The following is a 27,785-nucleotide window of genomic DNA, read 5'->3' as shown; positions in this document are numbered from 1 at the left end:
GTCATCAGCAAACTTGCTGAGGGTGGTCACTATCCCCTCATCAAGGTTGTTGATGAAGATGTTGAACAAGACCAGACCCAGTACAGACCCCTGGGGGACACTGCTAGTCACAGGCCTCCAGCTGGACACCGCACTGCCAACGACAACCCTCTGCACTCTGCCAGTCAGCCAGTTCTCGATCCACTTCACCATCCACTCATCTATCCCATACTTCCTCAGCTTTGTTATAAGGATGTCATGGGGGACTGTATGAAAAGCCTTACTGAAATCAAGGTAGACTACATCTACCACTCTCCCCCTGTCCACCCAGTGAGTGACATCTTCATAAAAGGCCACCAGGTTGGTCGAGCATGACCTCCCCTTGGTGAACCCATGCTGAGTACTCCTGATAACCTCCTTTACTCCCAGTTGTCTGGAGATGGCATCCAGCACAAGCTGTTCCATCACCTTCCCTGGGACAGAGGTGAGGCTGACTGGCCTATAATTACCTGGATCTTCCTTCTTGCCCTTTTTGAAGACCGGAGTGACATTGGCTGTCCTCAGTTCTCCAAGACCTCTTCTGAGAACCAAGTACCCAGAACTGTGGCATTAATTCTTCAACTCCCACTGCACTACATGGTGCTATGATGTGGAATACCAATAACCAAAAATCATAAAATGATGACTTGTGCTGTTCTGGTTTTGTTTTTTTTTTTTGTATTCTAAGTGGATTCTGTGCTAAGTGGAATCTATCTTTTCCAGGAGTTAAAGTCTATGACACATTCTGCTTTAAGCATGTTCAGTTGAACAGCCTTCATGACAATTTGCATGCCTATTAGTGAAACTAGTTTTCTGTTGATTCCAGCTGGTCTTAGCGGTCAAACACTTTGATAAAGTTTGATCTGAAGACCTTCATCCTGTTTATTCCAGTAGATATCCCTCAACACTGCATCCGTTCATCTCCATTGAACCCCAGTACAGCATGGATATATTACTGCATGAGTAGGAAACCAAAGTACATTAAGAAAACAGTCCAAAGTGGCTGATGGGCTCTGGGGTCTGTCTCTTAAAGTAGAAACAACATTTCTCAAGTCTGCATTTCCAACTTAAGCCATCTATTGCACCTATACTTTCTAACTTACTGTTCCTTCTTCTTTCAAGTTCTTCTAAATTCATAAGTTAGATTATTTACACATTATTATATTTTATAGTTTATGACAGACATGTGAGAATCAATTCAGTTTACAAGCTGTCCTACCTGCACATAACATTGCGGAGCTTTTCCAGATTATCAGCAGTAAAATACCAGTAATTCCGGTCACATCTCTGGACATCTTTATCAATTCTGTGCAAATTTAAGGCAACAGCATCCAGTAATTCTATCTATAAGAGAAAAGTTTAAGTTAGATCTACTGTTCAGTGAGATGCAGGCTGTTATATCACTTTTAGACAGATTTCATTTAGAGAGCGATGATAAGCAGGGAGCGTGGAGCTGTAGCAGAATTCATGACTTTTTTTCTCCAACTTGACTCCAACTGATGACTGCCTTAGTGGCACTAAGGAGGAGAATATCCATCATCAGTGGTGATAGACTGAGCTTAGAACAGTCCCAGATTCAGATTCACTCTAAGAATCAACAAACCAGAAAAAGTAAAATTGTACTTTGGATTTTGGAGAGCACTGAACTTACTACTCAATTACCATAAAAAACTAAAAATCTGAAATACAGTACAGTGCACATAAGTTCACTGATAAGTGGCCCAAGCCTGTGCTCTTTACAAAGGGTTATGTTCAACAGCTCCAAGAATAAACAGAAACAAAACCTCAACTACTAATCTGTCAGTGATGCCGATAGAGATGGTGGAGTCTTTAGATGTAGGTTGTTTAGTTGATTAAATGGGGATTTCCCTTTTAGTTCAATGACGGGAGACACTGAAATCTTAAAATTGGTGTCCTATCCTCCATCAAAATTTTTAGCTACTGGATCTGTACCACATTCTTTCCTTCCTGTTCCACTCAAAGAAAGACAAATTTCTTAGCTGTCTTACAATTTATCTCAAAATCTAGATGAAAATATCAGGATGCAAAGCTCCTCAGTTATCCTCCCACCACCTGCAGTTCTAGTTTGAGACTTAATATTAAATCCTATCTGAAATCCAATATAAGTGCTTGCCATAAAAAGGGAGGTGATCGCATGTAAGTTGTGACTTACTGTGTAAGATGCAGCACAGACAGAAGCAACATCCATTAAATAATCCACCTGGGAACACAGCTGCTCTTCTGCTACTGAGTCCTGAGGCTGTAGTACAGCTGACTTGGCTTTCTGCATAGGTGCTATTTCTGGATCAGTCCTTTCCACGTCACTGCTGGTCTCTTCCTCAGCCCCATCTTCAAAGGAGACACTCTGCCCATCATCAATACTGGACAAGATGCCTGAGGCCACAGAGTAGTTCCGTGAGGATGGCAACCCAGAGTCAGGGGAGTCAAACTCTACAGACTGCTGCTCTACAGCAGCTACTGCTGCTGGTGTGTCAGCAGATACCACAGTGAAAGTAGGGTCTTCTTGACATTTTGAGTCTTGTTCTGCTGAATCTGTTTCATCTACAGATATAAAGACCTTAAGGTGGATGAGGAAAGGGGAAAAAGTTTCAGGTAAAGCAGAGGAGAAGAGAGAAGTGAACATTAACATATCAAACGACTCTCCAACCACAGTGGCGAAATAACTTCATTACTCTAGTGAACAAGATCAAAAAATAGTAGAGCTTCCACACATGCAAGAGTTCAGAACTCTTCAGTCTTTATACTGAAACTGTAAGTCTAAAAATAATACCAATTTATGACCTTGCGTCTGTCTCCTACAATGATGTCTCCTCTTTCACAATCCTCAATTAGAAAAACCTTGTAAAGCAGTAAAGCTTCACTACTTGCAACACCAACTCGAAAAGCTTGTGGCCATTCTAAGTTATCATTGAAGGGGACCAACATATCTCAGGCCTCAGTTGCAATGCAAATACCTTACCTCACAGCCTATTCTCTCTTGCCTTAGTGAAATCACTTATCAGGTCACTATTTCAACATATAAGTACCAGGTAACTATTTCAAGTCTACCTAAGTAGCAAATGCCCAGAGATGCTTTTGGCACAGACACACCTGCTCTCCTTTCCAACAATATGACTACAATTAAGAAACCCCTTTCTTGGTTCTTCTCCAAGGTGTAAACTCAAGTCTGCCTTTCTACTGTTTAGCATCTTTACCTAAATTGACTAAGATCCCTTCTACCAAAATAAAATTACACTCAGCTTCTCAATCAGGTACAGGACAGAATCAAAAATATGCTTCAATAGCAGCAGAAAAATTCACAACAAATAAGACCCACAAATAAGAGATCTAGAAGGCTACTCCACTGCTGAGAGAAGAACCTGTAGTAGGTGAACCTTAACGCCCCTTAGGAAGGCTCTGCTTAAGAACAGCTGTAGATTACCCAAAATACAAACCTGCTCTTTGCTGTATCGTGGACAAGCTACTGCTTTAAGTTCCATATAGGATTTAAGCAGCTCCAGACTGATAATCTGTGTGCTGTGCACGTTAGCTCCCACCACAGACGCACCCTGCAACATACAAGTTCTGGGAAGGGACACTTACATCATTGCTGATCGTGGAGTCCCTGTGAATCAGCCGTTGGACATGGCTGTCAATGCTGCTGCCTGAAGAAAACTTGGCCAGTGTGGCAGAATGTGATTCCTTCTCTCGCTGCTTTACAATGACCTCACAAGCCTTCCACTCAGCCATAACCTTCTCATATCGGAGAGCAATCTCTTCATCCACCTGTGGACAGACAGACTGATAGATACTGAAATGCTGGTCCTCCTGGAAAGATGGCATTAAAAACAAACAGAAGCAAGAAGGGGAGAACTAAAGCAAATGTAATATCTCAAACAGCCTTAAAGGGTCCTGAATCCTTCTTGATAGAGCAGAAATAACTTGAAAATGCAATGACAGGAACAGTAAGTTCTTGCAAAGGAAAGACAGCTGGATATTTACTGAAGGCAATAAACTACCACTGAAAATGCCAGAAAAGATTAATATAAGTACCCGTATCTGCTCTCAACAGCACTTCAATATTCAGGGAAGAGCTAAAGATGTCACTGACTTCCATGTGAAACCTCACACACAGGTCAGATGCAATCTGATGGAGCAATAGCTGGCTTTAGTTGGATTATTCCCAATATCTCTGTTTCCCTTTTTTTTTTTCTTTTTTTTCCCTCCTCTATTCTACCTCTAACACAGATCTTGCAATGAATTCCAGGTCACAGGTTTGTTGACACCAGCTTGCACAGAATTACATGCTGGAACAGAGTCCCGAATAGCAGAGATCCCTGCTCATATAGCATAGTACACTACACATAGTCAGACCCAACCACTCTGGTTCCCATAGTAATAAAACTGTTCTTTGCCACCGCTGGCTTCTGCTGAAATACAAAGGCAGAATCCCCCTTAGGAAATTTAAGGGACATGTCGTAATTTCACTATTCTGTTGTTTGTCAAGAGCTGAAGAGAAACCACTGTTGAGAGTTGACTCAGGCTCTACTGGTTGGAGTAGCTACCAGAGGATTCATGCCAAGAGCTGCAGGCTTCTTGTCACCTGAGGTAGCTGCAGAGTCACACATCACAAAATACAACTGTTAGTGGAAGGCTGGAAGACAGCCATGCTTTGGAGTCTCTCAAATGCTGATGGACTGCAAAAATACCATCAGGAGGCAAAGGTGATCAATCACCCATCACTTCAGTTAAGGGTGTGAAAAGATTCCCGAATGTGCTGACTGTTCCCTTCTTTTTCATTTAATAGACTCTCAGATTCAACTGTATGCTTTATTTAGCATCCAACAGTACACTTCTTTGAGGAATCAGTTATTGCTATCACTTATTACTGGTGTTGAATAGACCACAGGAATTTCAGATAAGGCTTGAAGCACCCCTGTACTAGTATGGAACAAATTCAGGGGAAATAGCTGCCTATAGGACCTGTATTCTGCAGTTCAATTATTTATGCCTCGCAACATGTCATTCAAAATTTATGGTAATTCCTTTTTACAAACTGACTCAGGTATTTAGCTCTTCTTGTCAAATCTCTCATGTTCTAGCTGTATTAATGCACGTGCTCTATGAAGCTCTATGTGCTCTATGAACCACGAGCTGTGCTTTGATTCCCATCTTGTCAATTCAGACAGCTCCAACTGAAGTCCAAGCAGACAGACACAGTACCTTGTAGACAGAGCAGTTATTTCAAATTAACCTGTCACTCGTGTTTTCAGTAGCATATTGCCTTCAGAATATTAAACAGTAATAAAAGCTAACACTGTAGTTATTTAGAAAACAAAACTTGTTATTCTAATCCCCAGAAATTTGTACTTACCTGGTCCATTTCTTTTTTGGCCATGCCAAATTTATAGTGACCTAACAAGAATGGCCATACTTCCTTTCGAATGTCATGATGTACTCCACCATAATAAACTTTTCTTAGCAGTTCCAGCTCCTTGTAATTCTGCAGCAGTTAGGAGAAAAATAATACATCTTTATTTTCTTCAGGCGTGCTCATATATGGTCAATTCCAACTACAGAGACAGCGAAACACAGCCATGTCTAATAAAGTTTCTGTGTCTCTTATGAAAACAATCTAATTTTAATAGATTAGAGTAATCATGAGATCAATTGCTTTAGATTTCATCAATATCTCTGCCGTCATCAGAGAAGCAAAAGATAAAAGAGGGAAAAAATGACTGCCTTTTATGAGAAGTCATCCTGGGAAGACCAGGAAGCACCTTTAATACTTCCTGCACACAATTCTAAGGGATACCATGCTCACCACATCAGCACATTTGAGCTAGTTTAATCATCATAAAGGTATTCTGTGACTTACTTTTCTGTCCTTCTGGTACTTGCTCCAGACCTCTTTGGTCAGACCTCCTGCAGCACTGGATGGCTTGTCAGGTGGGATGATTGTGTGGTTCACCAGGGCAGACAGATGCGTTCGCACTGTTGATAAATGACGGCAGTAGGCAAGCCCTGTGATTGGGGAGGAGGTAAACTTTTACAAACCAATCTATATAGTATCATCTGCCTCTTCAGGACTGAGCTGTGACATTTTAAATTTGCCACTAATATTCCTACCTGAAATAAACTTGCTTTTGTACTGTATAAAACTGAAGAACTGCAATGGAGCCAAAGATTAAATCAGTCTTACGCAGACAAGTAAAACCCAAATAGTATTTATTATACAGCAACGTAAAGTTACGTTCTGTCTTCACTAAGCATCACTTCTCCCATTGCTACATTAAGACTTACAAATAATTGAGTTACAAAGCTACAATGGTTGTGTTACAATTGATGCAGTGTCCTGAGCTGATCTGACTCAATAAATTTGTGTCTTGACTCCTTTTTAAAACACATATTGCATGTTTTCTAGGTAAGCATATGAGTCTCACAAGGTCTGGATCTAAGAAGCTTTACTTACACCCATAAAAGGCTCTGGAAACGATTTGCCTCTTCATGCTTTCACACAGCATCTTTAATGGAGTTCTGTGGAGACACATTATGGGAACATGATAGGTCACAGGAACACAAATCACTGTGATCTTTATGTTGATCTCCATGATCTTCACATGGGGATTATTTCATTGCACTAAGATTTATTTAGCTAAGGAACAACAACTAGAAGAGCAACAACAACTAGAAAGCCTTTAGCTACAGCTGCTTTGGTGCATTGTACAGGTCTTTGTCCAACTAGATGAGTTGTTGCCCTTTGTTACAGTTGCTAATTACTTATTAAATACCATATTTCTAGAGTTGAATTACATAAAACTACATACAAAAAAAACACATTGCAATTTTTCTATCAAAATGAGAGTCTAACTTATTAGCTTAGTTTCAATAAACTAAGTTTCTTGCTATATAACTCCATCTTTTTGGGTCAGAAATTATTTGAAAGCTGATAAACTGTTATCTGTCATCTCTGTTGCAGAAATCAATAAAACAACGCTGCTTTTAACTGTGGCACAAGTTTTTCCAGTTGAACTCCCTGCACAGTTTGCTTACCTGTCATGGATGCAACTGCAACAGCTGGGTATATCGTAGGGAGAGCTGCCTGTTGAACAGGAGATGCATGAGGAGCCTTGGCTACAGTGCTCCAGCTGCCATGAAAGCAAGTTTGCCCCAAAGCCTTGCATTTCTATCATGTCGCTGGTGTCTAGGGTAAAAAAAAGAAACAAAAGAGCAGGCCATCATCTCTTACTCATCTTTCTGCCTTCTGTGTATCCTGACGGCTTCATGCTTTACCTCTCAGCAGGCTTTGAACCTTGATTCCAAAAAGGGGAGAGCACCATCTTAGTTACCTCAGAAATACTGCTCTCACTTTAACCTAAAACCAGCTGCATGCTGTGCACGTTCACTCGAGGCCAGTCCCTTCACAATTGCTCCTTTTTTGCCCATGCACACATCCCAGTCCATATTTCAAGACAGCAGAAGCGGGTGCTGCATTAACAACTAAAACTGGTTCCTGTGCAATGCTAATGTTATTTATAGCTAGAAGAGATCATCTGGCCTGATCTTCTATTTAATTCGGGTCTTAGAATTTCATTTTGCAATTCCTCAAATCGGCCATGCAACCGCTAGTCCAGCTAGAGTGGAAGTTTAAACATAAAAAGAAATAAAAACTGATTGATTTGGGTACTTTCAGAAGATGCTTCTTTCCCCCCCATTTAGAACCAGATCCTATAGTATCCAGCACAGAAGGATAGTTCAAGCCCTACCAAAATCAATAATGTGTTTACACGACGCTCTGCAGGAAAATATACAATGGTACACTGCAGCTTCTAGAGTCATCACCAAATCCATCTGCTTTCTAAACCAGCTTCAGTGAGGCAACAGACACCAAAAAAATCACCAGTTGCCTTTATAAAACTTGGCTTCAGCTCTTCACCTTTTCCAGTGGGCATTTGAGCTTGCGGTTTTCTTGTTTTATGACAAATAAATAAATAACTGGCCTTTCAGCTCACCCGTGATTAAAATTAAGGCAAATACCATAATACTGTATGCCACTGAATTAACATTTGTAAGCAAAATCCAGTCCCCTGGGCCGTGCTTTTCAGACATACATTTGTTGGGTGGTAGGGGCAAATCCAAACCATCTCATGCATTTTACATCAAGGTAGCAGAAAGCATTTTAGTACTGCCTATTAAAAAGTGGGCATAGGTGAGGAAGAAATGGGAGTAAAACCATTTGTTAACAGAAAAAGCACAGGCTCATGCGGAAGCAGTCATGTATAATTTCACTTCACAAAACAAAGTGTGATGAAAAAATGCTCTTCACCTTAATTCTTCAGGAAGGAGCTGAACGACCCAGTATTTATTGCAGCTTCTCATTTGGCTCAAATGAAAATGATTGGGCAAACATTTTTAGATCATTTTTTGCATCCCCTCTACAGACAAAAAAAATAAGTGGGTTTTTCCAGCTTTAATTTATAGATATATGTATCTTAGAGAACAAAGAAAAGAACCCCACAGAACCTAAAGATTCAGATGAAAGGTACCAGAATTAATGAAGAATTAGAGTGAACAGCATCTTTTACTTAACTGTAGTGGTATTATCCGTAACTTCAGCTACATGCAAAAGTTGAGCATGTTGCAAAACGTAAAAGCAAATGGCCAGCAAACCTGCTACAACAGCGTTGTCATTATTTAAAAGGGATCTTGCTGGACAGACAACAGTCATTCCAGTCTATTTCAGCAAGAATCACTACTCAAATAGCAGACACAATCCTACTACACCCTCACCTTTAAGACTAAAAACAAACAAAAAAAAGCAGTTATCTGACAGCCATTTGAGTAGGACGACTTAAAATTGCCATGGACTGACTAATGACTAAATTGTGCTTCTTCTGTTTTAGGTCACAGCATTAGCCTCTTATCATTGTACATGGTAGCATCAGACCTTCCTTTCTGTTATCACTCACATCCAGAAGTGATCAATTAAGATACAAAACAGCATCTTTCTTCAAGGAAAGCAACATATATTGGAGTTTCTTCCCATGCAAACCTCTCAAGAAATCTCTGTCAACTTGGGTTGGGCTTTATTGGCTGCTAAGAGTTATTCTCTTGGGATATACATGGGGGTGACCTACCAGGAGAATCTCTCTGCATACAGATTCATATCCTATCTAAACAAAACTTACACTGTACAGATGCAAGCAGTTACAGTCTCCTAAAGGTGGTTCCACCACACCAGGGCAATCATTTAGAACTAAACTCACTGCTATTTAACAGTGTGGGTGTCTTATCTTGACTCCAGATATACTGTGGTTTTGTGAGGGAACAAACATCAGGAAAAAAAAAAACAAACACAAAAACCCCCGAAACCCCAGCACATGCTAACAATGAATTAAAAATACAGAAAAGAACCAAATTTGCAAATAGTTGCTCTCCTTCCTACTTCTGCATTTGCCCAACTTCTGACAGCTACTTTATAGCCTGATAACAGAGAACTTTCTGTTCTTGCTGATAAATTCCATTGAACAGCAAAAGGTAGCAGCTTTTGTTTTTGATTATAACAGGAGCATGCTGGATTTGGCACGCGCACTCAAGAGGTACCAAGGCCAGAAGTCTGGTGGCATTGAAGCTGTGCAGTCACTGGTAAGCCTAGAGAAGGGAAAAGACTTCACATGAACTAGTGGACTGGCCTGGATGACATCTGAACAATTGCTCTTTGAACAATTACATGCTTTAGAATTGCAGCTATGCGGGAGGCCTTTGGCCTTGGGAATGGATTTTATACACTATTCAGCCTCCTCCTTTGAGGAAACAAGGGCTTTTTAAGTCTCCAGAACCACAGTACTACAGTACACAGTACTACATCCTGGATGCTTGTTAATGCCTACACTTCTTGTAAATGTCAACTTAATATGTCTTATGAACAGCTTTAGGAAAAGAATGAGATGACAAAGTTTTGGAGGGAAGAATCTTGCAGCTTATCACCTGAAACCACCTAGTCTACAAATGGAAGAAATGGAATGAAAGCCCCCAACCACAAAAAAGCATCCATCTCCAATCTTCTCTGCATGCTTCTACTACCTTGCAGAGTTACACATGCTTGTACCATCCTGGGGATCACACTGTAACTCTCTACACTTCTGTTCTCCCTATTCTGTCTGCAAAGACTCTCTCCATTTCTGACTTGGCTCAGTACAAGCCACAGTATTGTAATGGTGTGTCTCTGATCCTCTGTATGAGGCTGCCCTACCCAGTTTGTTATGCTTTATATGAAAAATGATCCCTCCTCCCATGAGAACACGCTCTAGCATCCAGCCATTATGAAGGCAGGGCAGAAAGCCTCTGGAAAGAGAGAAGATCAGTTTGTTCAGCAGCACAAATGCTCATCAGAGGGAAGATGCTGCTGTTTCCACTTCCCATAGGGTCTGAGCACATTCCCAGCCTCTCTGCAGAGACAATCTCTGGATCTCAAGGCACGAGTGAAATGTTTTGCCCAGTAATAATGCCAACACTGTTGTATGCATCAGTGGAACGAGCTGTAATAGAGCTCTGGGACACAGAGGGAGGAGGATAAAAACCTTTCATCCTATTAGGAGCTGTGAGGTTCCGAGAGCAGATCATTGATAGCATTGCGTGTAGCTTATCTTCCTCCTCCTCATCATCGTCAACAGAGGCAGAGCGGCTGGCAGCTAAGTGGTGGTAGTTAATAGTTACTGCTCAAAGAAAATAGTGAAAGAGGAGCATAAGAAGAGAGAACTCGATTTTGTGGGAAAGCTCAAAAGGACACGTTCAGCAAAGACAAAGGGTTTGAATCCTGCCCTCTTCTTGAGGGCATAAGCTCCTGTGTGAGCGGGTATGAAAAATGAAGTTCTTACAGAAAAATAGCATGCTCCACCAAACACAGGCTAGCTTCTGATTGTGCATAGGCTGTTCCCAGGGCACATATGTCAAATCATGGCATTGGAGGAAGGTCCCAGTGCCAGCCTGCAGTAGGCAAGCATGCTCTTTAGCAAAACTCCATGGGAATTCAAAGCTCCAGCCAGCTCCCCTCCACCATACCACATCCATACTATGGACTCCTCTTTTCCACTCTCATACCCATGCCAGATGCATCTGGGCAGGACACAGTCTGCTCCCAGTTCTGTCTGGCACTACAAACACGCGGGGTACAGGCATACATACTTCCAAGGAAGCCTGTGGCAGAAGCTAGCTCTGCCCTGCCTTCAATAGGCAGGTCTGTGCTAAAAGTACCCACAGAATCTGCAGTCCCCTCGATTCAGACAAATGGAGAAGATGCTTTTGCTAGTGTGTGAGCACACAAACTTACCTGTGTCAAAGTCAGATGCCCTAATAAAGCATGACTGCCATTGTGGTTCAGTCCCATGGGGTGAGGAGGGTTCACAGTTGAGACTTCTGCTTTCTTAGCTGCAGTTAAGTCCCAATAAATCCAAATTCCCTGTAAACGTTAGGGTTTTATCTTCCTGGGAAATTCTTGGGGTTTTTTGTTTGTTTAGGTTTTTTTTGCTAAGAGAAGTGAGAGCCGTTAGAGAACAAGCTCAAATGCCTTCTTGCATGTAAGGAATTTGTATTCACTGATGACATGAGGTGGTTTGGTGCTTGGAAATTCATTGTATCCTCAGAAGGGCATTTATTTATCCACCGTTAGTTAAATTCTTGCTTCCAAGCCAGGTAAACTCAACCCAGGGAACTCTTTGGGGTATTTTAAGATGTTTTTATGGTGTTTTTGCTTCATTTTTAAATTTTTTTTTTTTCCCCTAATAGAAACATTATGAGCAAGCAGCATGGCCAATTAAAATATCCTCACTTCAGGACCAAAATACTCCTGGATAGTAAAAAAAATATTTTGGACTCAGTTTCCAAGCCCAGGGGAGTATTTTGAAAACTTCCTCTGAGAAACACAGAGTAAATGTAACATTTCCCACCTCCACTCCGTTTCCTTGACGATAACAACTTTAACTTTGTTAAGGAGACGTACAGTTAGCTGTACCTGTAGATCACGGTTATCAGTCAGTATAACTTTGTGGTAGATTTTCCCATTACCACTCCCTGTCTCCTAAAGAACAGGTTTTCTTAGATGTATTTTGTTTTTTGTTTTTAAACAAAGCACAACAAAGGCACTTACTGTTATCGTGCTTATGTCCTGGATAGATAATTCTGAACACGTAGTCTGTAGAAGTGTCTTCAGCTGACATTTCCTCTAAGTCCACTGATTTGTTGCTGTTCCGTTTTCGGAGCTTTGGAAATACCTTACCCTAGAGAAAATAACGATCTCATATTCATTCAACTACCAAATACTAACAGAGTACAACAAAGTAAATACTTTGGATTTTTGGCATCTGAAGTCTTAAAAATAAGCTTTCTATGTTGGGAGAAAACAACGCTAGAATGACAGACAGAAGGTGGCTTTATGAGTACTAAATGCAGCTTTTCTCTGTGCTTAAAACACAACCTTTTCTTGCAACCCATAGAAGGTGGGCACCAGCTTTTTCAGTAATCCAGGTCCCTGACAGCAAGTATATCCCAGACCATTGGAGACTCAGTCCCTACAGCCTGCAACTAATCTATCTCACTTATTGTACTTTAATAAGACAGAAGACTCCAGTTCAATGCTCAATGTGGCAATGATGGTATAAACAAACTTTTAGGACAATCTTAATGAGAATCAAACTGGACTAAATGGAGGTTTTTTGCTTTCCATTTTGATTTTCATGTGCTTTAAAATAATGCTTGGACTCTGTGGAGCAGGGCACTGTTGCACACAAACTGTAAGATCAGCCCTAACACAAACAGCTCATCAGAAAAGGCAGTACCTTGCCCTGTTGGGACCAAAGTGGTGGTTCCAGCTGACCATGAGGCAGAAGACCATTTTCCAGACAGGAAAGAAACGCAAGGAGGTGACCTCCCTGGGGGAAGTGCAGTGGAGGCTTCTGAGTTCCATCCTGACTCACTAAGACTAATGTCCATCTGCTTTCTCCTGCAAAGGAGGACAAGGAAAACCCACACTGTTAGATCATAATGTCTATTTGTTGCTCTTACCTTCTAAGTAAGTTTTATTTGTGACCACCTCTCCACCTCTAAGTAGATAAATAAACTTCTAAGTCACAGTATAACATAGGTGACCTCAGTCTTTTCGTCCTAAAGAAGCTTAGGATACAACAAACTGTGACGGGTCTCATGCAGAAACATTAAAGTGATTCTGAACATTAATAAAATAAATAATAAAGGACTAAGTAAGTATCTGGTGTATGGCATAAGCTGACAAAGTACACATAATTTAGAATGAAAACTAGCCTAATGTATATAACAAGAAGCTTTTTTTCTTGTGAGAATTAGCAAGTCATACTCACTTTTGTCAACTCTTCTCTATTCCATTGCCACTACAAACTTAGCACAAATAATGAAACCTGCTTTGGGTATTCTTTTATGCATAATAATCTGAATTTTGAGTACAATTTTCAAAAGCACGTAAGTGAATTAGATTCTTTATTTCATTTTCAAAATATAATGAATGAGGAACATAACTCAACAGAGTGCTTTTGAAACTTTTACCTCTGGTATTTCTCCCACTATGGCATCTAGAGGCACCTGGTAAAGGGGAGATGTCTCAAGAGCAGGTGGTGTTCCATAGCATGGCTGTGCAAGTTCCAGTCTGGTAGGTAGGTAGGTGCTGTGGCAGGACCACCAAGTGTCTGTCATCTTATGCAAACAACAAAAATCATGTTGTGTATACACCTGGCACCTGTTGCTGAAACAGCCTTCTCAATGAACAAGAGCAAAGGATGTCATATTTCATGTCTGTCATCTGACTCCCTCTTATCTAAGAAACTGCCGCAAAGCAGTGAGGCATCTTATCGGCCACTGAGATCCTGGGCAGGCACAAAACGTTCTGGAAACAGTAATTCAAGTGAGGAAAACAGACCGGAACAAGTCCTCTAGCTAGGACTCCAGGTTTTAACACCCATAAGCCTGGGCTGGTATGGTGTAACTGGTTGTGTTAATGGCACAGAGGGAAAGTGATCATTCAAGTGGCTTTCCCATTCACATATTTTAAAGCATACATGTCTTTTAAAATAGGCTCCTAGTTCTAAAGGTCCTTTAGTCCAACCACAATTCAAATCTCAGTAAAAAATAAATTCTGTATGTTCATTCTTTGCTCTGTGATTTTGACCTAGAGCTCATGGTAAGGAAAACAATGGGAGAGATGTTTTCTTCAGACCCCCCTCTTTCTAAAACGAGCAGGATAGGCTGGTCAGAACTCGATGGGCAAATGGTGGCTGTGTTACAAGCACTACATTTCCACAGAGGCTGACAATCCCACTGACAGAAGTTGCTTTTTTCCCCCCTCTCGTCTTGTAATGGTCCATGGATTGAGGCTCATGAGGCTCATGCTTACAGAACCAACATATCTATGTTTAATAACTGCTGCTGACAGTTTCCCAGAAGTACTGCTCTGCACAGATGACTCAGGAAACAACAAAGGGAATAGAAAGAACAACAAAGAAAGCAAGTGACAACTGGAGCGTTGTTAGGCAGGGAAGATCTTACCAGGTTTTCAGTCAAGACATCTGAAGAAGAAAAATGGTCAGCCTCCTTTTGCATTAAATCCCTAACAGGCACCATATAAAATGGTAGCAGTTATCAGCAGCATTAACATTAATCTGGCAGCCAGAGGCTTTGGGGGTACCCTCATGAGAAGTTTTATGCTTACGTTGTTGATGGCAGTGAATACAGACGATCTGGCTGAGTGGCACTATTAATGCGTAGTCCCAGTAAATGCTAACAGGAAAAGAAAAAGTGCAAGACAATTTTTTTTTTTTTTCTACATTGAGGAGTGCCTGCAGTTCCAAGCATGCAATAAAAAGACTTTGCTAAGTTAAAAACTGCTACTAAATCTGACTAATTGAGGTAAATCAATAGTCAAGTTAAAAAAAAACAACACAAGGAACTAGTACTCCACAGTAGCTACACCTGGCACCAGTCTGTTCAGTATGGCCTTTTTCGTGCCCCCTTCCCATTCCCTCCTCCCCAGGTCAGAACAATGTTCTCGTTAACATTAAAATGCACAGGACACAGACTTTATGGTGGGATTGTAGCTGGGTTTCAGGACAGCAAGTTCACTTATGTCTTGCACACATTATTGCTGGGGCTCAAGCTTACAGATTAAACACCAGAAACAGCTCTGAACTTTTCTGAGAAGTAGCTATACAATTTAGCATCAAAAGCAATGGCAGTGGGCTTCAGCAAAGCTCTATTAAAAATATACATTATTTTAAAAAGAAAAGAAAAAAGAATGGGATGGATCAAGCATTAGAGAGCACTGTTCTGAGGCTGAAGGAAGCATCCCCTGAGGAGACATACCTACCTGGTTCAAGACTTCACCTATCTTCCCATAGAAATAGAATGCCATAATAGAAGAATAACTAATGAAAAAGAATGACATTACAGATCTCTCCTTTGAGGCTGACAGTGGCCATTTGCTTGTCAAGTGATTTCTAACTTTCTGAAGGAAGAACTATAATGATGGAAGGTAGCGTCAATCCCTTCTCCAAAATACCTGGAGAAGCAGGCTTTGTTTTCCACCTAAAAAGGCCTTATGTCCAACTTACTTTGTCTGGTATACCCCATTTGTGATGTATATTATTACTGTATTGCTCAGTAATCCAGGGGACTCTAGAATAAATATTCTGGAATAAACCAGTGATTACTGCTGTTGTTGTTTAACAACCACGCTAAGTGATTTTTTTGAAGCTCATTTGACAATCAGTCAGTTAATCTCGAGTTTTATCACATATAAAGTGACACATATTTATAAGTAACATTCAGAGATCCCCTGCAGGGTCCATATTCATTCCAATAGATTTAGATTTAGTATTTAGACTCCACTAAGGGCTCATATGTGAGGACCTCATCTGCACCTCTGTTTCTTTTCTGTTTTGTCATTTTAAGACAAACTGCACTACAAAACATTCAAACAGAACCTGAGCTGCCTGACACCTCAACAAGTGCATTGTTCCGAAGCCCTTCAATTATATCAGTTTTGTTACACTTATGCCATTATTGCCAATATGCAAGGAAATAAACACCACAAATGTTTCCAATCCTCTTCTGAATGCAGTGACTACCTTTTTTCCAGCTCTGAATCTCCAAGGGTTCCATTCATTAGCTGATTTGGAGTCCATTTTAATGTCAAACTGTCCACCGACTGGTGAAGTGAGAGATATCCTGGAATTGCCTCCAAATCGTCCTTCTGTTTGCAGAAATAAACAGAAAAAGGTGATTCAAGTGTACACACAATTTTTTTCTTTTCCTCCTCTTGTTTGTGCACTTGGTCACATTCTGTACATGCCAGACTATTTTCATCTGGCCTAATTACACTTCAACATCCAAATCCTCCACAACTCTGTCATCCACACATTTAAATCTTGAGTGCAACTAACAAGAATGAATGCAAGTAATAACACAACACAGAGATGGAGCACTGAAATATCCTTGCTGGAAGCAAGAAGATACTGAACTAAGAACTATCAGCCTTGTTCACAATAGATATTATGTTATGATGAAACCCACCATTCACCAATTCCTTACAAGCTCTCCAAATCAACTATGATAATTGTTTTGTTCTTTAATTGCCTTGCAGTGTCCCCCAGGATAATCTCCATAACTTCTCCAGGGACTGAGGTTAAATCAAGAGGTCTGTAGTTTTCCAGGTCCTCCTCTCATGCCCTCTTTGTAGATTGGTATAACACTGGGTAGCTTCCAGTCAGCAGGAACATTCCCCAACTCCCATGACTTTTGGTAAACAGTTAAGATGAGTCCAGATATAACATCTGCTAATTCCCTCTGCAGTTCAAAATGAATCCCATCAGGTCCCTTGATATTATAAAATTGGTCCCTTAAAATTTCTGTGACCACGATGGAAGGTCACTGCTCCCCAGCTTCTCAAGTCACAGACACGCAGCAGCTGTGTGTATGGGCCTAAAACTCAGAAAACTCAGTGTACTTACCGGCTGGACTAAGACATTGTTTTTCCCATATAGGAGATGCGTTCTGGAATTCTGGTGCAAAGACTCCACATATTCTCTTGCTGAAGCAGCAAAGCGATCTTCTGATGTGCTTCCACTTGAATGTCGTTTCCGGATCTACCATGTACACACAAACAGAAACAGTCAAGGCAGATCACGCAGAATGGGAATAGCTCTACCACAGCTCCATTCAAACCAGCTTCTGTACTGGAATTTCTGGATCCAAGAAACCTTGCAGAAGTTATGCGGGCTCTTCCTCATCCCTGGCCAATACAGCTCACTTCTTGTGAACTATGTGGTCAAATAACACACATTAAAGGCCATGCAATTTAGCCCTGGATCTCAAACTTTTCTTAATAGTGTATCTGGGCCCAAATGAACTTTTAGTGTGTGATAAAGGCTCCATTACTGAAGAAAAAAAGAAAGAGCATTTAAAATTCAGATATCTTCCTTCTGAGATATTTTTATTGTCTTGTGCTTTGAAACTTTGAAACAGCTGCACAGAAAATACCTACTCCTAGTGCTGGGCGCTTTGAAGGTGAATCTTGGCGGCCATGGACTCCATGAATACGATGTCGCTGAACAAGCTCATCTGCTGAAGGGTCTGTCCAGTAGTGATCAGCTGTTTTCAGCTTGGTGTACTCCAGTGCACATGGTCCAACTAAGAAAGGAGCCCAGGAGACAAACATGAGCCTGTCTGCAAACCTACTAAATCTTATACTGCTGGCCAAGTACTGAAAGTGGGATTTGCTTCTCAAAACAGATGAATTATTAATGATTGCTTAATGATCCTACAGGGATCAGCCAGCCAACTATATAGACAATATGCATAATAACATATCAGGTCCTGTTATCTACGGCTGCATAAAGATATTCCTCTAGTATACAATACCCTGCCACAGAAGCATTTACAGTTCCAATCTGCTTGCAAGCATTCTGTAAAAAGCCATTTCCATTCTGTCCTCTGATCTAACCAGTAATTAACAGTACTAGTTTCTAGTGTTCTTGAATGCAACAAACACCATCTCCTCTATTGCTCTATTATAGTTACTCATACCACGTGCTAGAGATAAAAATCACCCTTTGTACAATTATAATATAAAATGGCTTAAGAAGCAATTTATTTTCTTTAGGATAAGAAGTAACTTTGCAAGAACTCACCTAGAAGGGAAGCAAGTATTGGGCCACAAACAGGATCTGCTAGTAAAGCTTCTTTTTCATAATATTTACTAGAAATAAAAGATTAGACCCAAGTTAAAAACACCAGCTGTTTACTATGCCAGTAGTATTACTTAACTGACTGCCAAACTATCATGTTACTGCTTATCAGAAAATAAGCCAAAGAAAGCAAGATAGATAACAACACAGTTCTAATGCAAAACAGATTTCAGCAACAAGAATTTAGCTGTGATTATCAAACGCACATTCTCACACAATGGGCAAATAAGCAAACCACCTACCTAAACCACCAGAAATTGAGACCAAAGGAATCCAAAATTCATCCCTTCCTGAACTAGATAGTAGAGGAAAAGCAGTTGCTAATTGCTGATGCATGTATCTCTTCTAAAAGCTCTAATGCAGCTTGATTGGCTCATGATCCCCAAAGAAGAATTGGTGCATGAGGTTTTCAAGTATGTAGACAGCTTTTACTACAAGGCACGTCCTAAACTCAGGTGCTCTGGGACATGGTTTAGTGATGGAACTTATTTAGTAGGTTGGTGTGATGGTTGGACTTGGTGACCCTGAAGGGTTTTTCAATCTACATTATTCTCTAACCATTCTTTAAGTTAAAATATATTGCAATAAAGTTATAAAGAAATTAATTTGGCCTACTTTAGACACTTGCTTTAGTATTAATTTCCTAAACACAATCAATAACATTGACTAGATCTCCATGGAGCATAAAGGAAGTATAGAACAATCAGTTCAATAAATGTGCTGGTTCAGGCTGGACATTAGGAAGTATTTATTCTCAGAAAGGGTAGTCAGGCATTGGAATGCACTGCCCAGGGAGGTGGTAGAGTCACCGACCATGGGAGTGTTCAAGAAACGTTTGGATGTTGCATTGAGGAATATGGTTTAGCTGGGAAGTATTGGTAATGGTTGGACTAGATGATCTAGGTCTTTTCCAACCTGAAAAATTCTGTGTGTGATTCTGTGTGTGTGCCCTCCAAACTTTTATATTTAATAACATTACCACCACCCCTACTTTTGATCCATATTCTTCCATTCATCAGCTGTATAATCTCAAGTAAGTGACTTCCTCTCAGTATAAACATTTTGCCTCATCTATTTTTGACACTGAGCTTGAGAGGAAGGAGCTTGCCTTTTGCTAGGTGTGTTTACCCAGTATATTGATTTGAGGCTTTAGACGCTAATGCAATATGGAGACAAATAACAATTCTCTGCAAGCAATACTGCCAGTTTTCCACAGAGACCAAGAGATACACACATCCCTCAAAACATATTGTTCTTCTGTGAGGAATATTCTTGAAACACTATCAAGAACAACGAACTACCACAAATAGTAGTTTCTTGCAGTGACCAAAAGTATTCCCACCACATCTGCGAAGCTAACTTTAAAACATGCAGCCCAAAAATCCAAACACCCAGATTTCCCAAGATGTCATTATCCTTTGCTGTCTCTCCCACTAGATGGGGCTCAAACTCTAAACTGTCTTCCTCAAGATCAGAAGAACAGAAGGACTTGAACATGGAGTGCTGTGACATATATTTGTCATAAAAATGCATAAGAACAAACGTTGCATAAGAACAATTCACTGTAACTGAGGTTCTCAAAAATCACATGTAAGGACATGTCCCTAACTCATTGGCTTGGATGGATAAGTCAGTAAGGTAAATATCCACAATACATGAAACAACTGTGATAAAATTCAAATTCTCTTTCTTATGTATGGTGAATCATGCAGAAGTAAAAAAAATATATATATATATATGTATATTTATCTATCTATCTATCTATCTATATATATGATCCTTGAATATATTCAAGTATCAGCAGATACACTGATACAGAGGATACAAAATACTTTCAACAAATATCCACACTTTTGATTCTTATTTTACCTGCAGTTATCAACAATATACTGCACAATCTTGTCGAGAACTTTCTCAATCAATGCTGTCCGAACCCATATATGTTTGATGGCCTGAGGAGTCAGTACAGGAGTTTTGCTTGTGGTTGATCCTTGCCTCTTAAGGGGTTCCTGCACATTTGGCTGATTTTTCCTGCAAAAAGGCATAAAAAAAGTTGCCAAAGTTCACAGTCTCTTATCACTGGAATCCCTCCAGTGACAAGTTTACACTGAGAAATGCTGGAAAACACAGCATGTCTGTATACTAACTATGTCAGCACTTACCACTTTTGGTTTCAGGTTTTTAGTCAGGGATTTTTCAAAAATCATGGTTGTATCGAGTGATTTAGGACATTTCAGTTTTGGACTGAAATCAGATACTAAGCAATCCCTAAAAATAGCCCCAAACAAGCCTGTATTAGGTATACTGGGTGAGGCAGTCCACAAGCAAAAATATCTTTTGCTTTTGGTACTTTAGAAAAATCCCAGCATCTGAGCTCCTCCAGAACTTCCACATGCCATATAGGCAGCAACTCTATAGCAGACTGTAGCCATCAAAAGAATGAAAACATAACAAAATGCCAAGGGTAATATAAAATAAGTTGCATTTGATTAACAGAATTTAGCTTCTTAACAAATAAATTGTCATACTTATTCAGGAAAATTACATAGAGGATGGTAAAATAAAAAATAGATACTAGTCTCCCAGCTTCTACCATCAAACTCAAGCTAGCCATGATCCCAAAAGGGCACAGAGCTGTTTCAGCACAAAATATTCCTACTGAGTCCAGAGACATGGAGCAGGGTTCGAGATTAGCAGAGGCAGAGCTGTTTTACAGAGCTCCTGCCACACCACTGTCAGGCAATCCTTGGACACAGGCCCATCTTTTTATACTCTGTGAAGCACCACGTACAGCTACAGCACCAGCTGTGCTAGAGCCTTGGCAGGGAGATCCTCTCTCTTACTTCCTACAGAAAGACAGCAAGATAACTAAAAGATAAACAACATTAAACTGAGAAACCAGAACTAAAGCAAATGATCACCCAAAGCCAGCTGGTAGCTTGCTTACAGTCATTACTCCCTGCTTCTTCCTATAGTATTAGCCAGTGCTGCAGAAGGGCCAGTGCAGAAATGGGGTACTTAATGCTGTGTTTTAGTGAGTGACAGGATGGTGAGCTGGTTACACAAAGCAGATTTACTTTCCAAGTGCAGCTGTAAACAACAGCGAAGGGACTGGTCAACAAAGTGGTCTCTGAGCCATTCCTTTCTGTGGAGTTAGTTTCTACCCAACATATCTATCTGACCCCAACCAAAAGAGGGGCAGTGGCACACTGTGTCTCAGGCATGCTGTGGGGATGGTGCTTTGATGCATGAACACAATGATATTGTTCTTTGGAGATCCCAGTGTGCTACGCTTTCTATCGTAACACTGGTAGAAATGCAATTTTGAAGAAAATTCCCAGCAGAACACATTTTTATTTATGTTGGATATTCTGACATGGTGAACGTCCACTTCTTATCCATTCAATTACAGGTGTCCAAAATACATTTTCATACTAACAATACTCCCTTCACTTCTTCGCTGGCCCACCACACCCTGACTGTGAGCACACTGCCGAATCACCAGTTATTAGTAACTTTTGTTGCATGGACTAGATGTCTCAGTCCTCTGCGGTGTAAGAAGCTAAACAAAACACTAAAGACTCACTTCCCAACTTCTGTCCTTCCGCTGTCAGCTTGATGAAACTAAAACATTTGTCTTATTTGACACTCAAGATTCAAGCCTTCTGCAAATTTGGCCAAGAAAAAGCCTTCTGTGTTTACCAAGTGATCTCAGCATCCTCTTCAGAAAAACTGTGAGAATTTTGCTAGTAAACAGACATCATCCTTACCTGCTCTCCACCTGCTGCTGCAGCTCCTGCACTTTCTTGCATATGTCTCCTGCAATTGCATATGTCTTGCCAACTTTGGTGAACAGCGCAGCTACCTTGTCGGTTCGCAGGAAGCCAGCAGCCCTGCGTTTCAGCATGTGCAGGAGACATGCTTCCACAACACCTGCAACAAAGGGAAGGAGATACATTCATGGGTACTCCTGTCCTTCAGCATTCTCTTTGGTCAGTGCTATCTGCTAACACCTACTGGTCAGGTGTGGAGACATGAGAACTGAGAGCTGCAGAAAGACAGACAAACTAGATCAGATCTAGTTTGTCTAGATCAGATCATCAATCAGATGATGCAAGTATGTACATAGTCTGCAACAATAAGCACCTTGTAAGTTACTGACAGTAAATTCCAGATTCTACTGAAAGTGAAGCCAAATGCAAATACTCCCATCAAATCCTCACAGCAGAAACAATTCAGTTCATTTCAGCCTTCAAAGAAACCTAACCAGGTCTCACTTAAACTGCTGCAGGAAAAAATGAAATTGCATATTAAGCAAAATGTAAAACAAAACAACCAACAGGGAAAAAAAAAAAAAAAAAAAAAAAAAAAAAAAAAAAAAAAAAAAAAAGCAGCTTTCCCTGTCTACGAGCTTTTAAAACTTCATTGCAGATGAGTTGTCCAGTCAACATCGTCCATAGAAGGCGTGAGGAACAGACCAATTCATTCACAGGGAGGAAAAAACAACAACAAAATGACATCTGCAAGTGCAGATGTCCCTCAAGTGCTCCCTCACCCACAGAGACATGCCAGCCCTTATTGAAGAGTCTGTTCCACACCTGAACAATTCTCCTGTCTTCAATGCCAGAAGGCTGTTCTGTGGTAAACCACAGTTAAAATGGCCACATTAAATTTGTTACGAGTAATCACAGAATCACAGAATCACAGAATTATAGGGGTTGGAAGGGACCTCTAGAGATCATCGAGTCCAACCCCCCTGCCAAAGCAGGCTCCCTACACCACGTCGCACAGGTAGGCGTCCAGGCGAGTCTTGAATATCTCCAGAGAAGGAGACTCCACCACCTCCCTGGGCAGCCTGTTCCAGTGCTCCGTCACCCTCACTGTAAAGAAGTTCTTGCGCACATTCGTGCGGAACTTCTTATGCTGGAGTTTCAGCCCATTGCCCCTAGTCCTGTCCCCACGCACTACTGAAAAGAGACCAGCCTCGCCACTATAGCTCCCACACCTCAGGTATTTATAAACCTGGATCAAGTCCCCTCTCAGCCTTCTTTTCTCAAGGCTAAACAGACCCAGTTCCCTAAGTCTCTCCTCGTAGGGGAGATGGTCCAGGCCCTTCACCATCTTTGTGGCCCTCCGCTGGACTCTTTCCAAGAGATCCCTGTCTTTTTTGTACTGGGGAGCCCAGAACTGAACACAGTATTCCAGATGAGGCCTCACCAGGGCAGAGTAGAGGGGGAGGATCACCTCCCTTGACCTGCTGGCTACGCTCTTTTTAATGCACCCCAGAATGCCATTGGCCTTTTTGGCTACAAGGGCACACTGCTGGCTCATGGCCAACCTGTCGTCCACCAGGACGCCCAGGTCCCTCTCAGCAGAGCTCCTCTCCAGCAGGTCTTCCCCCAACCTGTACTGGTGTATGCAATTATTTCTACCGAGATGCAAGACTCTACACTTGCTTATGTTAAACCTCATCCGGTTTCTTACTGCCCAGCTCTCCAGTCTGTCCAGGTCTCTCTGAATGGCTGCACAGCCTTCAGGCGTGTCAGCCAATCCTCCCAGCTTCGTGTCATCAGCAAACTTGCTGAGGGTGGCCACTATCCCCTCATCAAGGTCGTTGATGAAGATGTTGAACAAGACTGGACCCAGCACAGACCCCTGGGGGACACCACTAGTCACAGGCCTCCAGCCAGACACCGCACCGCCAATGACAACCCTCTGCACTCTGCCAGTCAGCCAATTCTCGATCCACTTCACCGTCCACTCATCTATCCCATACTTCCTCAGCTTTGTTATAAGGATGTCATGGGGGACCGTATCAAAAGCCTTACTGAAATCAAGGTAGACTACATCTACCGCTCTCCCCCCGTCCACCCAGCTAGTGACATCTTCATAAAAGGCCACCAGGTTGGTCGAGCACGACCTCCCCTTGGTGAACCCATGCTGAGTACTCCTGATAACCTCCTTTTCTCCCAGTTGTCTGGAGATGGCATCCAGCACAAGCTGTTCCATCACCTTCCCTGGGACAGAGGTGAGGCTGACTGGCCTATAATTACCCGGGTCATCCTTCTTGCCCTTTTTGAAGACTGGGGTGACATTGGCCATCCTCCAGTCTTCAGGCACCTCCCCAGTTCTCCAAGACCTTTGAAAAATTACAGAGAGCGGCTTAGCAATAACCTCCGCCAGCTCTCTCAGCACCCGCGGGTGCACCCCATCAGGTCCCATGGATTTATGGACATTAATGTTTCCTAAGCACTCACGGACCACCTCTTCCCTGACTAAAGGGAAATCTCCCATTCCCCAGATTCTCTCATCAACCACCGGGGACTGAGATTCCTGGGGGAGAGCCCTTTCACTAAAGACAGAGGCAAAGAAGGCGTTCAGTATTTCCGCCTTCTCAGCATCCCCCGTTACCAGAACACCCCCCTCACTTAGTATGGGGCCCACATTCTCCCTAGCCTTCCTTTTGCTGTTAATGTACTTAAAAAACCCTTTTTTATTATCCTTTATCTCCTTAGCTAGATTCAGCTCCAGGTGGGCTTTAGCCTTCCTGGTCGCATCTCGGCAGTCCCTGACTACATTCTTATATTGTTCCCAAGTGGCCAGACCCTTTTTCCACATATCGTGTACTTTCTTCTTTCTGCGGAGCTTGCACATGAGTTCCTTACTCATCCACGCAGGTCTCCTGGCACCTTTTCCTGACTTCTTAGTTACAGGGACGCACCGATCCTGAACCTGGAAGAGGAGCCGTTTGAATGCTAGCCAGCTCTCACAGGCCCCCTTGCCTTCTAGCACCCTGGCCCACGGGATGGCCCCAAGTAAGTCCCGGAGGAGATCAAAGTTGGCTCTCCTGAAGTCCAGGGTAGCAATCCTACTTTTTGTTTTGCTTCCTCCGCTCAGGATCTCGAACTCCACCATCTCATGGTCGCTACAACCCAAGTTACCCCCGACTTTTACTTCCTTAACGAGTCCTTCCTTGTTGGTGAGAATAAGGTCCAGCAGCACCCCGCCCCGCGTCGGTACCTCGACCATCTGCATTAGAAAGTTATCTTCAATACACTGCAAGAATTGTCTGGACCGCGCATGCTTGGCCATATTGGTCGTCCAGCAAATATCTGGATAATTGAAATCCCCCAAAAGTACCAACGCCCGGGAGCGTGATGCTACTTCCAGTTGGCTACGGAAGGCCTCATCAACCTCCTCTTCCTGATCAGGAGGCCTGTAGTACACACCCACTACAGTGTCCCCCTTACCAGCCTGGCCCTTGATTCTCACCCACAAGCTCTCGACTGCTACATCACTCTCCCCCAGGTGGAGTTCAATACATTCTAGCTGCTCTCTCACATAAAGAGCAACTCCACCACCCCGCCTTGCTAGCCGATCTTTCCTAAAAAGGACATAGCCCTCCATGACAACATTCCAGTCATGCGAGCTGTCCCACCACGTCTCTGTGATCGCAATGAGATCATAGCCATGCGATTGCACACAAAACTCCAATTCTTCCTGTTTATTCCCCATGCTTCGCGCATTAGTATACAGGCACTTGAGAGAAGGAGCATCTCCCCACCTCTCTCCATGCCTTTGAACCCCTTTGTCAGCACCCAACACGCTCTGCTTTAAGCCTTGAACTGCCGCCTCAGACCCAGCGGCCCTCATTTTGTCCCCTTCCCCCTTCGTACCTAGTTTAAACACCTGTCAATTAGTCCTGACAGTTCCTCGGCTAGAACCCTCCTACCCCTTGGAGACAGGCCGCTTCCATCTGCAGCTGTCATGCCAGGAGCCGAGTAAATTCTCCCATGATCAAAAAACCCAAAACTCCTATGTCGGCACCAACTCCTTATCCATTTGTTTAAGAGGTGGGTTTTTAGGCCCAACTCAGTATCCCTCCCTGTCACTGAAGGTACAGATGTAATAACCACTTGTACACCTGTACTGTCAACTACCCTCCCCAGTCTCCTGAAGTCATCTTTTATGACCTTCAGGCTTTTCCTACTGACTTCCTCACTGCCAGCCTGAATTATCAGCAGGGGATAGTAGTCAGTAGGCCGGATCAGATTGGGAAGTCTCCCAGCAATGTCCCTGACTCGCGCCCCAGGGAGGCAGCACACTTCTCTGTGTGTAGGGTCGGGTCGGCATATAGGGCATATAATAAGCAGTATTCCATCTGCTCTGCTATACATCACATCTCTCTCAAGATGTGGCAGCTAATTTGGACAGAAGGCAACATTTTGTTGCACTGTGAACCCAATCCTTTCAGGTGCTGAGCATTTCCTGAAGACTCACAGTACTTAATGGTCTCCAATTCCACGCTAACTGAAAGCCTGTGTCTGAAAAAGTCTGTCCTCACTGCTGAGCCCCTGAAACCTACTCCAATTCCCGGGCAAGACGTAACAGCACACAGGCACATCTCCTGCATTTAGCTAGCCTAGAAGGTGTTGCAGCACTTCAAGGATCACAGGACATGTCTGTATTAAGTAGTGTTATGATGCCCCCTAAATAACCAGCACTGCTGTCCTATTTCTTTGCTTTGCAAGACTGAACAACTACCTGCTGAATGAATTAAAATAAAAATAAAAATAAATGGAAAGAGAGAAGCATTCTTGAGGTTTCATAACTTCACATTTTGAGTCTCAGCACTCCAGTAAAAAAGAAATGTCTAACTGGCTTCCCACTAACACATCTCTATTACTGAAATTACCCTCGTGCGTGTTCTGAAAATACAGCCATTTGCTTTTTAAGTGTGGAAAACAGCACTAGTAAAGCAAATGGTAAATATGTTATGGGATAACAACTATTTTACTTTCAACTGTGAAGGCAGATATGTCCTTAGGCTAAGCAATATTGGATAAAATCTGACAAAAGGTAAACTTTCCATGAAACTCCCTAATTTCCCAGCGGAACAGCCAGCAGAATTAAATATTGATGGCTTAGATTGCTCATTTGGCTTTAGAATTTTCATCTAATTTTTTTATTTATTATTATTTTTTTTTAATATAAATCAGGATACAAGTAACTCGATTTAGCAAAATCAAATCTTCTAACTATACACCCTTAATTCATTCTCTGTAAAACAGAAACCAACATACTCTCTTACTTCTCCATCTTAGCCCTTGCTAAATTTAATTAAACTGAAAATTCTTCAGAATAAATTTCACATATTCCCTCGTTGCACCACCTACATGGGAAAGACTCTACAGAATCTTCAGTTTCATTTGCAAGTGAAACAAGAGACATGCACTACCTCAACAGCGTCTAATCTGAAATACGTCACATAAATGTTGCTGCTAAGCATGTCACAGCCATAGGACTGCGGTGCACTGTGCCGTGACCAGCTTCAACAGCTAGACAACACAAACACAGGAAACCCCATGCACATGCAGCCACCCTCCAGTTAGTGGGTAACCCAGGAGATGGGCAAGCCCATGGCAAGCAGTGCAGCTGGTGTAAGTGAAATAGCATGTCTCATGTACTTAATGATAATGAAGAACTTGTTGTTTTTTTTTCTTT

At 41.9% G+C, this 27,785-nt stretch overlaps 1 protein-coding gene across 7 annotated transcripts in view; it reads right to left on the bottom strand.

The window, feature by feature from the left end:
- SGSM2 (small G protein signaling modulator 2) overlaps window positions 1–27,785 on the bottom strand; it is a 50,647-nt gene that overhangs the window by 6,608 nt on the left and 16,254 nt on the right. For 2 of the 7 annotated variants that reach the window (XM_072353174.1, XM_072353170.1), the window contains exons 3-19: window positions 22,052–22,214; window positions 20,151–20,312; window positions 18,225–18,292; window positions 17,579–17,724; window positions 17,046–17,180; window positions 16,164–16,288; window positions 14,750–14,817; window positions 12,852–13,015; window positions 12,164–12,293; window positions 10,599–10,733; window positions 7,072–7,222; window positions 6,491–6,555; window positions 5,897–6,042; window positions 5,393–5,521; window positions 3,622–3,819; window positions 2,192–2,596; window positions 1,238–1,362 (exon numbers count right to left, since the gene is read on the bottom strand). In XM_072353174.1, coding sequence (XP_072209275.1) covers window positions 1,238–1,362; window positions 2,192–2,596; window positions 3,622–3,819; window positions 5,393–5,521; window positions 5,897–6,042; window positions 6,491–6,555; window positions 7,072–7,222; window positions 10,599–10,733; window positions 12,164–12,293; window positions 12,852–13,015; window positions 14,750–14,817; window positions 16,164–16,288; window positions 17,046–17,180; window positions 17,579–17,724; window positions 18,225–18,292; window positions 20,151–20,312; window positions 22,052–22,214 — 2,515 coding nt within the window. The remainder of the gene's footprint in view (window positions 1–1,237; window positions 1,363–2,191; window positions 2,597–3,621; window positions 3,820–5,392; window positions 5,522–5,896; window positions 6,043–6,490; window positions 6,556–7,071; window positions 7,223–10,598; window positions 10,734–12,163; window positions 12,294–12,851; window positions 13,016–14,749; window positions 14,818–16,163; window positions 16,289–17,045; window positions 17,181–17,578; window positions 17,725–18,224; window positions 18,293–20,150; window positions 20,313–22,051; window positions 22,215–27,785) is intronic. The other 5 variants (XM_072353169.1, XM_072353171.1, XM_072353173.1 and 2 more) reach the window with 3 other exon arrangements.

The sequence above is a fragment of the Excalfactoria chinensis genome, chromosome 19, assembly GCF_039878825.1.
Source record: "Excalfactoria chinensis isolate bCotChi1 chromosome 19, bCotChi1.hap2, whole genome shotgun sequence".
Lineage (NCBI taxonomy): Eukaryota > Metazoa > Chordata > Aves > Galliformes > Phasianidae > Excalfactoria > Excalfactoria chinensis.
The sequence above is the reverse complement of the archived record's forward strand: the minus strand, read 5'-3'. Positions and strand labels throughout refer to the sequence as shown.